The following is an 18108-nucleotide window of genomic DNA, read 5'->3' as shown; positions in this document are numbered from 1 at the left end:
CGTAAGGATCGAATAGCTAAACGGTCATATCCGTAAATTATAATCGTTACACTATACACAATATTGTAATTCTGCAACTGTGCTCGTACATATTATTATATAATAAATATTATTTAGTTTTGTGTATAATAATATGCTTTTCGCCTATAAAATGCACTCGAGTAGATTTAATGTCCTACTATTGGTTTATCTTTCTCACTATGTACAGTGGTAAAAAAATACAAAATTAAAAATAAAAACTCCAGACACGAAGCTGCAGTGTTTTAGTGTAGTACGTTAATGGCATATAATAAACACTACAATGTTTCAAAACATATTATAAGACACGAACTATATGCGTATATTCGTTATTATAAACAGAATTCAACAGTTCTTCACTGACGTAGTTTGCGATACTTTATAAACAATCGTATAATATATATAATAACATAAGACTTTATTAGGTAATAACAGTTAATATAGTTATATTGAAAAATTGGTTTAAGGAAAATGAACAAACAAAAACAATGATTGTTCAGGATAAAATTATATGAAAAATTAAGCAAAAAAATCAATAAACAATAATAACATAAAAAAAAATTTTAAATTTGAATACGCCTTTATACGTCATATCATATAATTGTAATTTATTTTTCATAGATTTTAGAATTTTTATTTTATACTTTCACGCAACGAAGTTGGGCATCCCTGGCTTAGCCAACCCCGTAGCTATTTTGCAAAATATGTCTAGTCATATCGTATGATAATAATATATGTACTTGATACGTTCTCTGTCCAAACGCGGATGTTATAACTACAATCGTACACCGTTTGATTTGTTTGGTGCGATCGAACTACGTGTAAAATCGCGATGATTATTATCCCTAGACTTCCGGCGCAGAGGTGTATCGGGACGTATACGTCTATATATACTCGTATATCATATCAAATGAAAAGCACGTCTATCGGGAACAGTTTTTTTTTTTTCGTACTCACGACCCCTTCGCCCGCAAGAGTCCGAGTGACGTCGGCAAAATCCAAAGTTTTCTGGCGGCTTTTGTCGTCAGCAAAAACAAAGGACGAGCCGCTCGGCCGGGCACGTGACCGGAATGGTAACAATGTACAAACAAGAGAGTGGGCGATTCGCGCGCGCGACGAATACCAAAAGCCGAATGCCGACCGCGCGTACTACAGCCAAAGGAGGTGGAGGACGGCGGCGGCGGGTGATTCAAAGTTTGGCCTGACCACGTCAGGTCGTTTATATACACAGCCGTACACGCACGCTGCTGCTTATTGTGTGTATTTGTTTTACGGATCGCGTATGCACATTCGTACACGACCGGATTGTTATATAATATTATTATTATATACGGCCGACCGCTGCTGATTAATAGCGCGTACGCCACCGTCGTGGTGTTGTAGGTTAGATATGTATACTATAATATATATCCGCCGATAAAAACGCACGTGCATGGTGACCGGGAAATTTGGAATTTTTACACCGTCGGGGCGCGGGTACAGGACGTAACCGGGAGACGGATACGTTTTTATTTCCCGACGTATTGTGCGACTGTTGTGGTTTCCGGGAAACGACTGCAGCTGCAGTGGTCCGCCGAGGAAAATAATAAAAATCCGGTTTATGTCGTGAGAGTCCCACCCCTCGTCCGACTCTCGCACTGCTCGCCGATCGCGGACAAAACGGCCGTCAACAGCAAGGCATCGGTCTATACGCATAAAATATGGATTCAATGTCTAGTCGTAATCGTGCTCGAACAGATTTGGCGGGCGGCGGAGATTGATGCGCGGTGGTGACGTGCCCCTCGCGACTGCTATAGCCATATATAGAAAAGGCACTCATATATGTATAATACTTGGCTACTAAAGGTACTCGCCCGCCCGCCCGATGTTGTTTCGCCGTCAAGTCGATTCGTTTTCGGAGGACAGAGAAAAAAACCCGAAAGAAAACAAATACGACGGCCCTCACCCTATCTTCACCCCTCACCGCCAACGCATCCGGCCAAAAACGCTATATCGATTGTTGTGCGTTTTTTTTCTTTTTTTTTTTAAATTAAATCTTTCGTAAAAGGTAAAACGCGCAGTAAAACATAAAGCTGCAGTAGTATAGGTACACGCACGCGCACACGTTGCGTTCCGTGGAGATCCGACGGCTGCTATACCTCCCTCGCACCAAAACACGCATACACATTATATAATAATATGCGTATACGATATACATATATAGGAGGTACTCTCCCTCGTGTGGGACCTTTTTTTTCGACGTGGAAGGGGTGTTCACACCCTATCCACCCGGCCCCGACGATCAACCCCGCTTCGTCGTTTGCTCTGTAAAGCCACGCGCTCGGATAAGGTTTCGTGTACCCGAATGTTTTTCCACAAGTATATATACAGTATCACATATATGTAGGTATTATACACCGCGTGTATGTGTGGGCGCGCGCTCGTTAATTGCAATTTGCACCGCTACTCTGTACATCCACTACACCGGGCCAGCGAGAAAACCGTACCCGTTGGTTTTGTGTATTCCGGTCTCGCACACACTCCGTCTGCTCACGGTGCGCACATATACAGCCCCGCACACATAATATAGCTGCTGCTGCTTTTGCCGCCACCGCCTCCGTCGTGTTTACCTCGGGTACCCGCCAGCCGCGTTTGCTTCAATCTGCGTCGTATACGCGGCACGTGAGATTAGTCAAGTGTGCGAAGTCACAAATAAGATCGTCCGGGTGTGTGTCGATGTATGCCGGGCGAAATCAGATTTGGGTGGTAGAGGATTAGTGTATATATAAAAGAGAACGGAAGACACACGCTGGCGCGCACACACACATGTAATACGCATACCCATATATATATATGTATATACGAGGGCGACATAGCGACTATAACTTTGACGACGCATATATATATATACTCAAACCTTATATACGTATAGTGTGCGAGGCGGCAACGGTGGCGGTCGGGTGTTTGTTTACTCTTTCCACGACGACGAGCGTGTATATAAGGTCTTAAGTTATTCCGCGAGCGTAGAACATGAAGTTCGCGGCTCGTTAAAACTCGACAAAAAGCCATTATTATACGCGCGGGTGGGGAGACCTCCGCGTCGCGCCTTCACCATATATCGCACGCGCGTTGTTTCGGTGTATTATAGGATGTGTATGACTTTTCGAGCGCGCACACCATTTTTCGAGACCCCCGCGAATATAATATTGTAAACTTGGGAGGCATTTGTCAGTATCCCGGTTTCAGTCGACGCGTCGGACGTGCCAGAGCGGAAGCAGCGAAGAGCCGGATGTAGCTTTTCCACGCGAAACCGGTGAACGCAAAAAATGTCCGTCGGGCGTACTAATTTTTTTTTGTACACTCTTCTCTTGCAATTTGATAGATCGCGTGCGTCATCGCCACCACACCGTTTTCTATTTAGCTCCCATATATGCGCCACGTCGACTATAATTTATTATACGTCGTATCCGACCGTCGGACGCCTGTAGTTGTAGCAATAAGAATTATACTGCTCCTTTGGTGGAGCGAATTCCTCGCTGGTTATGCACGTCAAGGTCTTAAGTGGACATCACACCACCCGCATGAGTTGTCTCAGTCTAACGTACAACATAATATATAGTAGCCGACTGAGGCGTTTGAAAGAACCAACGATTTTGTGTTGGAAGAATCCTCGGCTAGGCGAATATCGTTATTCGGTCGATTTTGTTAAGCGCTGCCGAAAATTGTCTACCAGCTACCTTCAATAATTTACAAAATAAATCTTTCCCTATGACCAAAGACCTAATAAAAGACTAAATAATGGGTATAGTGAGTTTGGTATAGTTTTGTTTTATTTCCACACTCACGAATGTGGGTACATATAGGTATTTAATATTATTCTTTTTTGGTTTCGATGTGCTAAAGCGTACCGTATATATACCAGTTTTATATAATTATTTTATAACGTTTTATAGCAGCTGCTGTACGTGCGTGTGGGTGTCGCACGAGTCTCGTCGTGGATTTCGGTAATCGCCATTAGACATTGACGGGGTAAATAACACAGCGACAGTGAAGTCCAACCCGAGCAAAAAACATAATAACAATAAAAATAACAATAATTAATAATAATAAAGGTTGACACTGATCCACGCGAGTTTATCCGAACGCAGACAATAATAATATTATATCCGACGGCGCCGAAGCTGCGTCAATCGCGGAAGGTGTCCTCAGATAGTCGACGCGTATTTATTTTTATCATTTACATCCCTCTGTGAAACATCCCCACGGCATAATTGATAGGAAATTACCGATCCGCAAAAAGGGACGGGGAGGAATAAATTCCGGTACGAACGCCGAGTGGCACTATCGTAATAATTGTTAGTATTGTTTTCCGGGAGAGTAAAAGACAGAGAGGGAGAGAGAGAGAGAATACGACGATACAGCTCTAAAGCGTTTTTAAATTATGTATTTTTTCGTCCCCAAGACGTACACATATATAATATATATTCCCGACATTTCCAACCGTGCAAAATACGAATGCCGTATGCATTTACATTTATCGAATATTTGCATCGTTTTTTTTTTTTTTTTATTTTAGAAAATTTACAATCTGTATTACGTAACACAATAAATAAAATGGATGACTGACATAACACTATATACATACAAAATAATAACACATGAAACACAAGATGAGGGAAATCATCCAGCGATGGTACTCTCCAATTTGCATCGTTAAATTATTAAATGTATATCATAATACAAAATGACGACGATTCGCGCGGTCTGTCCGTTTATCACATACGATATATAATTTGTTTAATTGGCCTATAATAGCCGTATGGTATAGAATTCGTTACGAGCCACCGTGACCTACATAACAGAAAGTTTCGTACTTTATGATGTACAGCGAGAGTCATCGTTATCAAGGACACGGCGCGCGTAATCGAGGGGAAAAAATGAAAAACAATTCATTGACAATAATATAGTTGTTGACCCGCGCGTACCGTTGAGAATAATATAATACACGAGTATAGAAAAGAAAACGGGGAAAACGTAAGCTATATATTTTCCGTTTTCCGATACTAAATCGAAACCGTTATCTAGACAGTAGACAAGTAATATTATATTATATCATATACATCATAATATCTGCGCTTAAATTCGATTTCGCAATAATTAATAAACCATGTCGGCTCGCACACAAACTTTTAATAGTTATTACAATTATTATTATTATTGCTACTATTATCACGTGTAACGGCTTCAAACGCAACAAATGTATATACTTACTATACATATATGTGCCTACGCGTACGCCGAACTATTCAAATGAATATGCCATATTTTTCTGTTGAGAACGCTCTCTGCATCGATATGAAATGCACTTTAATGTCGTGAAACTATTATACACATAATATTATATATAGCTGGTACATAATATAATAGAATATATTTCTCAAACAGAGCACAGCGTACACAAACGCATAATGGAATTTAAATAATAATTACATTAAAATAACTCTCTTATACATAATAATATTATTATAATACGTTAATGGTAAATAATATTTATAATGTTATTTTGCTGTACCAACGATTCGCGTTTTTAAAATTTTTATTTTTAATATTAGTTTTATTCGTACCGCGGTCGCAACACAATGTAATACGTACTATCATTAATGACGTGTATTATACGATATATTATCAGTACGCTGTTGGATTATGGAGCACGTACACAATCCAAACGGTGTTTTTTATGTCTTATGTTTTTTTTTTTTAAATGTTCAATTCCCGCGTTCTCGTCGTCGCCGAGACGCACTACCTATGTATACAGCGTGTACACGTGTACAATAATATAATAATAATATATTATAATATTATGTGTACGCCGAGTCAGGGCCATAAATCGTAATAGGTTACGCGGATTGTGTACGACGCGCACTGCTACTGGAATATTATGCATATATACGCGCGCGCGTACGACGTGACACAGAAGAAAACGTCTACGGAAAGGCTAATTTATTCTATTAAATTTCGCATGTACGCGCAGCAGCAGCAGTGTATGTATTGGATATTAAATTATATTAGACGTATATATATATGTATGTATATGTGTGTTTACGCGGTACTGATAAATCCGTATAGACGCGTATATATATTTTAATATAATATTATAATACACGTATGCAGTTATCGAACGGTGCGAAGTAAGGAAACGGTGAGACCGACTAGTATAATAATATTATAAACATAATATATACACCGTCGTATATAGGTTTGGCACGTAATTAACATTTATAATATAATATATTATTATATTGTGAATAAAATATCGTTTTGTATTGATTTTATAAGTGCACATACACCACCACCACCCTTACTGCCATTAACGTCTGTACCAGCAGCGGCCAACGAAGATATTTTTGTTATTGTTTTATTTCTTATATCTATATAAGAAAGCTACTGTCTAACGTCGTCGTACAATATTACACGGCTTAACTACAGTTATAGTTCCAACGTTATTGTAATATCAATACACGTCCAATAATAATAATAATTATTATTATTAATACGCAGTATGTCCCGCGGGAATTTTCAGGTTTTCCCGACCATCTGTACATTATTATCATATAAATTATACGACAGTCAAAGTGGCTTTAAATAAGCCAAAGAATGCGCATCTATACGTCATATTATGATATTTATATAGCGTTGAAGTGACTGAAAAAATGTTCATAATTAAAAGTCTCGGTATTTGTAATGATCTTCTCAAAGAAATGCCATTTTTGTTTAGATTTATTTTTTTATTCATTAGAAAATGAATATTTAAGATTTGTATGCAATGAATACAACAAGTATCTAATACATATTATCATTCATTTGCAAAGACTTGTCTGACGGAAAAAATGGGGATTTTCTTCAACACGGCTTATTCAAATATTTCAAACATTTCTAGAATTTATTTATTTGCCTGTGTAAAGAGAGGCTGCTAACGTATTCACGATTGCTCGACGGGCCCTGGAGACTAAAAACACACACGAGCAAAGTCCTATGAAAATCAGTATCCTGTCTTCCAAACGAAACGATGATCGTTGTATTTTATTTTTGTCGTTAATGATGCTGCGTGGGGGCCAATGTTCGTGTGCAAACAATTCAGCCATCATTTCGTTGTTATACAAAAACAAAAAAACGCTGTTATCGTAGTAAAGACTAAAGAGCAACTATTGATAATTTTGATTATTTAACAAATTCACATTTTACTTTATATTAAAAAATAGTCTCCGGTTCTTTTTCTAAAAGATTATTGGGCATGGAGGGTGGTTAGATTTTTAAAGCGTGTCGTTGTTAAACACTGCATCTGAAATCTGCGTACAGATTACGTCAAACATATTGTTATTATACTTAGAAATAATAACAACAATAACAACAACAGAAAATTATATAAATACTTTTTTTGCAGACTTGTTATGAGATGGAACGGTACCTGAAGGAAGAACCGATGGTGTCGTCCTCGCCCACGCGGTCCGAGTCACCGTGGCTGACGACGTGGTCGACGCGCGTGGAGGTGGAGGTGGGCCTGGACTGCGCGAGTAGCGTGACGTCCAACAGCAGTTCACCTTCAACGTGTTGGTCCGGATTCGCGACGCCGCCACCCAGCCCGCCGGACGAGACGGACGTGTCGCCGACCGTGGTGGCGTCGCTGCTGTCTTCGGCCGCAGCGGTCGCCGCAGCCGCAAAAGCCGCGGCCTCCGCCTCGACCGCCGGCGCGTCCGGTCGCGTAGCTTCCGCCGCGACCGCGTCCACCCCCGCCACGTCGGCGGCCGCCACCACCACCGCCGGTCTGCTGAAGGTGACCGTCGCCCCGGCCGCCGCGTCTGGGGCCACCGTTAGCCCGGTCAGCACCGCCAGTACCTGTACCGCCGGCACCAACAACGCCAGCACCAACACCACCGTCACCGTTGGCGGCCGGACGGCGGTCGGCACCGTGGCCACGGTGGCCACGACGATCGCCGCCGCCGCGTCGCCCGCGCACCGCGAGCATGGCACTGCCGCGGCCGCTGTAGTCCACGCTCCGGTGTTGTCCATCACCACGGCCGCCGCCGTCGCGTACCACCCGAGGCTTCACCTGTCACCGGACGCCGCAAAAAAGATACACAAGTGCAAGTATCCCGGCTGTGAGAAGGTGTACACGAAGAGTTCGCACTTGAAAGCTCACCTCAGAACGCATACCGGTAAGTCCCTATATATATATACACGCTTGATTATTAATTCATTCGATTTAGGACCGATGTGCATAAATAATATGCGATACTGTCAGTCCAATAGGCGAAATATTACTTTAAGATTAGAACAATGTTTTTTTTTTTTGATTTAGTTCAGTATAGAAACGACAAAAATGTTGGTTTCTAATTTGAGGAACATCAAAGTGTAATTGTATTAAATTTGGTCACGCTAAGCTTGCGCGTGAAAAAATATATAATATATGCGATTTCGTCTTCAAGTTTGTGTTAAGAACAATTTAAGATTTAAGTCCCAAGCATTGAATTTTCATGATATTTACAATTTCAGTTTAGGTTTTTAAGAATAACCGATACATTTATATTCAATACAAATCCTATAAGTGATATTACAAATATTATAATTAAATATTAATCATCAGGTCCATTATTATGGAAAATTACATTAAAATATTGTCAAAATATTGGTTCTAAAATATCTACATAGTATTTTCAGTACGGTTGAGATTCGCGTTTAAACCTGCAAAATAAATATATTTATGATAAGAGGTGTAATGCGCTGTTTCAAGTAATAATAATATTATAATCCGTTCACCGGGCGTTTGCCATACAAAACTTTTCAACTACCATAAACTCGTTTGTTTTTTTCGTCGGACCGTAACGACTTTAAAGGCTATTTAATATTTGACAGTATATATATAACTGCATCTTGGAGAATACCAGCAGAATATAAAACAGTTGTAATTTTATGCATCAAATTAATGATTTAAGTATTATTTTTTCCGAAAACCGACCGCTAAAGATCGATAATAGCGAATTAGCTGCGGTTTCTCACTGCTCATCGGTTGTCGACCGAACGTCGAAAACGGGGTGGGCGGCGCGTGTCTACCCCTGAACGGTTTGCGATTCCCACAAAATCTTACATAAAGTCGGCTTATCTCGTATGCGATAAAAGTATGACGACGACGACCTTTTTAAGCAGACCGTTTCAATCCGGTCGGGAGCAGTATCTGCAGTTTATACATTATTTCGTTACACGCGAAGCTCTAAGACGGTATATATATATATGCGGACACGAGTTTTATTTTTCTTCGTAACGCGCCATCACGCATGTATAATTCAGTTCACTCCGAAAAAACGCAAAAAGGCGAGTGGTGGGGTTTCATGTGGGGAATGCACGCCCGACCCAGAAAGTCATCGTCTCAGGTAAATTTCCATCCCTATATTATTATACCGGACCCGAGGTATTTATACAATATATTATATAGGTACTGGGCGATAGTCGTGGGTGAGGTTTTATTTTTCCACTCTACTGTTTTTCATTATTATTATTATTATTATTATTTATTTCATTCCAGCGCGGCGGCACCAAAGCCCAGCGGACGCTTTCTTTGTAATTTAAATCCCGCCCTCGTGCGCTCGCCGTCCCACCACTGTTCGATGTGGTAAGGAAATCCCTAGCGAATTTCTCGATTCCACTCTGTCTCTCTCACTCTCTCTCTCTCTCTCTCTGTCTCTCTCTCTCTGGCTCTCCCTCTCTCTCTCTCTCTCTGTCTCTCTCTCTCTCTCTATCTCTCTCTCTCTCTTTGTCACGTGGGAATATATATTATGCGTAGGTATACATCGGGATTTCACTCCTCGAAAGACAGTGCATGAGCGTGAATATATAGTTTGCGATCGATATTCGGTCGGGATTCCGGTTTTCCGAGTGCGGCCGACTCGGATAAAACGAATCGAGTGGTTTTTAGATGTCGGTATTTAATTAAATATCGATGGCTGTTCCACCGCATGACCCTCCGGATTCGTTTTAACGACCACTGTTTGTTTCATAGGTGATTTAGAATTTATATAATTGGACGGAGTTTTTCGTGGCGATGACAATCGTATCATTATAATGTTGTTATTATAATAATACCCAAACTCGACAGTGTTAGGAGAAACGGACGTTTGTATACATGCAGCTCCGAGGTTCTATTCATTTTTAACGAAACCTTTCAACTCCACTGCTATGATCTTATTATTATCTTATATTATTATTGCGCGTAGACACTAAATGGCTGTCGTGAGATCGTGACCATCGCGGTTGATTGCTGGCAACACCGTCGACACGCTAATGAGCCGGGACAAAACGTTTTCAATTTCGACGCTGTTTTGAAAGTTTTTCCGCGGACTTCTGTTGCAGCTTTTCGCTTTAGAGTAGTTTAGACTGTGCATCGTGAAAATAACACAAGCAACCTCGTTACCGCGAGAACGCGATTTCAAAAGCCGTAGCTTCGATTTATAATATGTTTTACTGTCGCAGTATAGACATTAATATAATAAACAATATCTTATGGCTTTTGGGACGGCGGTATTTTTACTACGCGTACGAGAAAATCGAATATTATATTTATTTTTTTTTATTATTAGATTAATGCTTCGTCGACTGAGGTCATTAGTCCAACCAAGCGTTAGTACGGTAGGGTTGGGACGGTTGGTATGGATGGTTGGCAACATGGTGTATGTGTGGTAAGGTTTTTGCCACCGGTGGTCACCCATCTGGGAACTAGTGGCAGCGGACGTTGCTTACTCTCGTCCATGTTGCGTGATTGACTGTAGCCACCGCGCCGTGCCAAGCTATGAATATTATATTTTAATCAATTCTTCGAGTCATGTCTTCCCCCCCCCCCCTTTTTAATCGTGAAACCGATTGCTTTCCGTCAGTCACTCATCGATTAATTATATTAATAACATGCACACTACACAGAGATGCTAATGTTGAACGGCGTTTTTCAAGGAAAATGCTTTTCCTGAGAGAACCACACTGGTGTTACAATTATAACTTTACATTCAGCATATAATATGGGTTTTATGTCAGTATGGTGGGGTTTTCGTGCTATCCCCATTCCACATTTCAAATTTTGGCTTGGTTAAGAACACACGACGAGTCATATATCGAGTATGTGTTGGTCAGTATACAACCAAATTTAGTCTAGTATTTCATATACTTGGATAATTTTAATATACTTCACACTACCACAGGGCACTTCTTACGAGATTTTGAAAATTTAAATATTGAAAAAACATAGTACTTAAGTAAAGTTTCGTAATCGGATATATAAACGGTGCATTGGTGGTGAGCATGCTTGGTGAACCCCCAATTCTATATCAATTGAGCTGTGGGAAGTGCGTATTACAATACCAGATGGAAATATTCAAATATCTAGATGTGGAATTCCGGCGAGATCGAAACGCGTGTGCGTCCCTCATCACCACCCCACAAGGCATAACGTGCTATTTTGGAGATTTCTTCTGCTGAAATTCCGCACCGCATTGTAACAGTGATGCGGGCGAATGTGGGGCTCAGATTTTAATCAAAACGGTTTTTTTTGGGGGGGGCAGGGGCAGTGGCAGGGGCAGTGGCAGGGGAAGAGGGTGAGGAGTGAGTGGGTCTTTGACAATCACGTGATTTCTGAGTACGACTTGTAAGTTGATTGATTCGATACCAAAATGTTTGTGTGTCGTTTTTTTTTTTCTTAACATTTTTTGAATTTTTGAACGTTAAAACCTATTTAAAATATAGTACAAAATTTAGGATATTATACTGTTGCAAAGTATATTATATATTATTGTCAGTTTTTGTTATTTTCTTGCTGAGTCAATTTGTCCATCATTATATTTATAGAGTCTCAAAAACATATTATATCAATAACGGAAATCGAACAATGCATTTTATCAATTTCAATCGACCAGCGTTGACAGTTCGCAATAGCATAAATTTTGATATTTCGCGTTGTTTTTTGTTTGTGCCTTCGTTCCAAAGTCACATATTATAATTTTCACTGTACCAAAATAGTCGTTTTGTTGATTCGAAGAGTCCCAAATAAAGATGCCATACATCAAGCCAAACCTCACTCCTAATATATGTAGAATATTTTCAATATTTATTTTTTTATTTCATTAATTCCTATCAAAACGTGATATATTAAAAGGATTTTATTTACGAACAGTTTTTATAATACTTTTTATTTGAGGGCATTTTATGGTTTTATTAAAACGATAATGGCGATATTCCTTATACGAATTGGAACCATATGGAAATGTTGGAACTGAAATCGATATAAAAGAAATTTTTTTCTTATTGTTATTCTTCCTTGATCGTTTTTGTTATTTTTTTTTTATGTCCAATGTGTATACCTGCAACAACCAATGACTTAAATTCCGAGCAAATGTAATATAGACGGGACCATCAAAGCGTTTTGATTACAGATCATCCGATATCGTAAACCACAAGTCCGTTGGACGACGCTGTATAGTAATTTAGACCCGGTCCCAAGTATATACTATATTAATATGGTGCGTGGCACACGCTGAATTACAAATTATCATAAAATGGCAATAATATTATAATATTTCAGTACGACATCCGCCGTCGACGCCGGCAATGCTCGTTTATATAATTAATTCCTTATGGTGGCGTCTCCAAGACGAAGTTATAACTGCGCTTGCCGTCGATTAGAACGAAATTAGCATCCGGTTCAGTGGCTTAAGTTAAAATAAATAATATAGATATATCGGTAGCGTGCGGTGAATGTGGTTTTTGAGGTTAACGCTGGCAATGAAAACAATGGTTTCTCCGTCATTATATGAATATAATACAGGGACGGCCGCGGCGTTTACGGACTCTTCTCGCCTCTATAAAGATATAGTCTATAATAATAATAATAATAATAATAATAATCGCCAACCGACAATGATCTGCCTAGTCTTACTTCAGAGTTCAGGTTAGGTTATACCGCTTTACACGGGGCAAAAATCGAATGAAACGACATAGGTTAGAATGACTGAATTGTAAAACAAGTAACATGCATCGACATCGGATCACAATGATGATTATGGTGATCGAGTTCATAACGTTTTGCTTTGTACATTTAATTTATTTAGTAGGCACGGTACATTGAATAATTTATTGTTAGCGATACGTTTAAAAAATACTTGCTGAACCACTGGTTTTTATAGAATAAGATTATTTACTGCTGATCCCTTCGATAGGTATACAAAAAGGTACGGTTTATGAATAATAATAATAATAATAATATTATAAAACGTTTCAGTCTTATAGTGATATCACGCTTCATACATAGCGTATTATTATTATTATTATTATTGATATTTCACACGTCTTCGATTTTCAACTTCCGATTGTATTTATTATCTTAATGGTTATTGTTGCACGTTTTATAACTTTTTTTATAACTTCTGCGTGCCATTTATACTCCGGTGGCTACAACTCCGGAACGTGTCATAAAATGCGCAATTTCAATGTGTGTATTAAAAATAAAAAATGTAAGCGCATACACTTGCACGTACACGAAATCCGTTTGACTTTTTCAAATTTCGTTAATCCCGAGAGACGTCGTGGAGTTTGTGATTTCCTCGGTAATCCGCTCAAAGCTACCTGTAGGTGGTACAACTTGTCTGCAATAAATCTTTAGCGTACGCGAAATAAATAATAATATCGAGATGTCGCAAAAGGCTCTCGAATTATTACTATTTTATACTGCCTGCAGTGATGCTTTTTCTTCGTTTACATTTTCGTATTAATTATATCGTTTTAAATGAATAATAATATTTTTTAAAAAAAACCCCATGAAATTCACAAGTTTCATGAGAAAATAATAATATATTATGCTAATGTACATTGATATTGTCGTCATCTTATAATTGGATTACGGAATTTTAAGACGTTTCAGAATCGCTAATCGATGAATATTTATCTTTGTAAGACAAGAATTATTTAAATTCGCTTATTATTATTATTTTTTTTTTGTCCAATGCGTTATATTTACATAATTTAACAACGGACGACAGATACTTTAGGGGAGTGAAATAACTACAATATATATGCTGCACTACTCATTTCTGAAGATAAAGTTGGACGCGCAGGGCTTAGTCGATCGAATTAATGTCAAGACCCTTGTTTTCGAAATCTGTCCACGGCCCATTTAAAGACGTTCCTTGCGACAACAAAAATACATTTAATGTACGTTTCATTGTTTGCCCGGACCAGGCTTAGGGTTATCCCAACAGGACCCGAACGTTTATTCTGTGCGCTCGTTGTTCTCGCATTGTTATAGATGTTTACAAATTCACTTTAGTTTAATTTACCGAATTTTTGCGCTCGTGTGTACATGTAAAGGGCGCGCGGTGGCAAATTTACGAACCAATGTCTTTCGTATAAATTGGAAAAGTACACTTTTCACAATGCGATCTCCTGTTTGTTGTATTTTATTTTCCCTCGTTTTCCGAATTATATACTTTGCTGCGGTATAGCCATCCCACTATAATATATTGTTATACAGTATACAATTCTAAATACGAATTCGAGTGTGCGTGACATTATTTCTCTACGTCCATTCGGTAAATAAACCACATTTGAGTATATAATTTGAGTGTCTACACAATCAAAACTTTTCGTGTAAAAACGGGTTTTGGCGATATAACATGAATTATTTAAGTCACAATTTTAATACTATATAATACTATAGGCATAATCGTCATCGTGAGCATCGTTTTTAAATGTCCACAACTATCATACAAAATTATTATGTAATTTGTCGACAATTTTTTTCTTGCTCTACGCTTCAACGAAGGTCTGTTTGCTCACAAAAATAATTTTCTAATTTAGCCGTTAAAACAATCACTGGCGAGCTTGGGTATTATAGATATATCATTTTATATTATATAGTTATATGATTGCGCGTTTGACGTTTCGATAAACCGTTTTTTTCTATTTTTTTTTTACCGGACCCGACGAATTCTGTGAAACGTTCGATGCGTACATATTGTTACGTGTATTTTATACGGATTTTTCCTCCGTATTATGACAACGACTCTTAGATTTTTTTCCGTCATCGTTTACAAAGAGGGACGTCGTCGTCTCGCGTGTGTGTGTTTTATTCCGTCCCTCATATATTTATTTTTATTTTTTGCCGTTTCGTCGGAAATGCTTTTGACGTGGAACTGTTTTATCGGTACGAAATACCGGCGGTCCGTGGCCGTGGCGGTGGACGCGCGGAGGAAGGGTGAAACGTCCTAAAATGCTATTGCGGTTTAAACCGTCTACACGCGAAACTTCCGCAGCGGGGGCGGGCGCGCAGCACGCGAATCGATGAACGGACGTCTCGGCGGCGTCGGTGGCGGCATTTGTGTCGCGCCGTCGGAATACATCACCATTGCCGCCACACACGAAACAACGACGCGTGCGTATAACATTGTTATGATCTTATTGTTTTTTCTTATAAATAGTACAATACCTAATATTATGTTCATATATAATTCGCCGTCGACAGTTTTCCCCCTCGCCGATTTACTACAATAATGATATACGATCCGACGGGTCGACGTGTGGTCCGTCTGCCGAGTGGATAACCGCTTGCACCCGAGGTATACGGTATAGACTATATTATATAGGCACATACATGCAGCTAGTGGTTGCTGTGACCACGGTATAAGAGCGCGCTAATAATGTCTGTCCCTATCGCCACGATTGCCCAGCACACATCTCCCCCCTCCCCTACCCATAATATTTTATCGCACATAATATATATTCCATGATACTGTGCCACTCGTATATTATACACAACTACTGCGTTCAACGTTTCGATCAGTTTTAAGTGCTTCACCGAGATGTGTAGATACGATTTTTAGACTGATACGTATACCTGCACGACGGTCGCATAAATGTATCGAGTGTCGTTGTCACGTAATTTCGGACGGGTTATAATGGACAAAGTAATAAAGACTCGCAGTTTCCACTGTTGTTAATAAAGTATGCACCACATAACATTATGAGGACTCTCGGCCCGTATTATTGGCTGGAAAGTTTTCTGGCGCCACCGCCGCAGGTAGACGGGACCCGAAGACCACGCGCTCGTAAATGTATAATTAACATATTATCAATATTTTAAATTCGCATTATAATGATGTATGATTATAGTTGTATTTTAGTAAATTATACAGTACAATATGCGGTGTACCTAGGTGTAATTATATGTAAAGTTCAATAATGGATAAGTATTCGTATGGGGACAGCTGGTATTATATTATATACTAGACGTCAAGATGTTGGGAAAACAAATCGCAAAGAGCATAAATTGACGTATCGATTGCATTGCATTCTTGTCCCCGATATCCGTGTAATCTGTGAACGTATTCAGTTTTACATAATACTATCGTACTATCAGAGTATTCACGGAGTTACTCAACATTTTTATTATTTTCAGATGCACATCATGATATTATATTATGGTAGAGGTACGTTTTCGTTTACGTACTATATTCGTTCGATTCCGATTTCTGACGTCAACTTTTCTTTAAGTTTATAATATAATATCATCACAAGACTGTCTTCAAATTCCGTAAAAATCTAAGTTTTTGTGAATACAGTTTTCGATTGTAGATAGAAGTTTCAAATATCATCAATTTAGGGCATAATTTAAACATAAAAACGGGATTGTACGCGTACATATAATATACGATCCAGAAAACTATATTATTATACACAGTATCTCGTTTTAACATTACATCATAACCGGTGAACGGATTCTTCGTCGTCGTCGTCGTCCTTGGATCGTGGCCAAAACCTCGTCGATCGCGGTAGGAGCGGTCGAGCACATTAGTAAAATTAATTAATCACTGGCCCGCGTTTCCGCATACAATATATTCCGGTTTATTTATCGATGCGCACACGCGCTAAATAATCGTACTTACTCGACGCCGAAATCATAATGTATAAAGCAGGTAGGCGTACAAAGGGGTATATAAATGCGTCCGTGTGTATTATAATATAGTGTTTCATACGTTTGCGGGGCATGGCGGATAGGGTTTGGGGTGGGGGGCTTCCATCAACGGCCTTTATGTACATACAACACACATATAATATAATATATGTGTGATATATACGTACCTACGTAAATTATAGTATAGGTGAACGCGGCCTTTTGTGCTGTGGTTGTTATTATAACATTATATAATATACCTACCTGCGTACATACGTATCACGGTCGCCGGAAAACCGGATATGCGTTTGTATTGAGTTTAATCGTTTTACGTCACGGCGACGGCGGATCCGTTCCAAACTCTCTCTCACCCTCTATCTTACCATCTCGTTTCCCTGTGTGTCACACCCTCTGCGTCTTTCCTCCAAAACGATAGCGTGAAATCTTTCTGCGAAGGGGTTGAACAGAATGGAGCCACCAATGCAAACGCCCCTACACCACTGCAGTTTTTTTGGACCTCTTCCAAAACAGCTCGGGTATATATAGCTATACATAATCGTGCGTAACAATAATAACGGTAGTAATAATAATAATAATAATAATAATAATAACAATAATACCACAAACGAACTCGTGTGGTCTTGCCAGGACGATATACTCTGTATAAAATAATATCTCGTTATCATAATTAATATTGTGGTGTCGCAGTGTAAATGCGCGATTAGTTTCCTTAGCGACCACGAGGATTGACTCTGATCGATCCGCGAAACATACGATCCTGTTGATAATATGATATTATAATTCTATAACGTGGTACGGGATTCACACTATTATATTAAATACGATACCAACGACTACGGTATCCGTATCATACTAATTATTACCTGTAATCAGACCTACGTAAACTATAATCGTATAATATTATATGACCACTATTTCAATTGATTACCGTAACCATAATCATATTAAAATAATTTAATGTCAGATGCTCGTTTGTATTCGATTCTGCACGTGGCAAGCAGGCAGTGAGATTCACGTAGCAGATTTCGCTCGAGATTTCTCTGATCGGTTACGTATCTAACCTGCACAGAGTCATTATCATTTATTTGTCCCAACCCGTTTAATATCGGATC

The 18108-nt window shown here is 39.2% G+C and overlaps 1 protein-coding gene across 1 annotated transcript in view; it reads left to right on the top strand.

Annotated features, from left to right (window-relative positions):
- The window catches only part of LOC132944476 (Krueppel-like factor 6), a 223027-nt gene that overhangs the window by 185646 nt on the left and 19273 nt on the right, over positions 1-18108 (top strand). Inside the window, exon 2 of the mRNA XM_061013845.1 lies at positions 7439-8210. Within this exon, the coding sequence (XP_060869828.1) occupies positions 7439-8210 (772 nt within the window). The remainder of the gene's footprint in view (positions 1-7438; positions 8211-18108) is intronic.

Source organism: Metopolophium dirhodum, chromosome 5 (assembly GCF_019925205.1).
Source record: "Metopolophium dirhodum isolate CAU chromosome 5, ASM1992520v1, whole genome shotgun sequence".
NCBI lineage: Eukaryota > Metazoa > Arthropoda > Insecta > Hemiptera > Aphididae > Metopolophium > Metopolophium dirhodum.
Note: the sequence above shows the minus strand (reverse complement) of the source record. Positions and strands in the feature narration are given on the sequence as shown.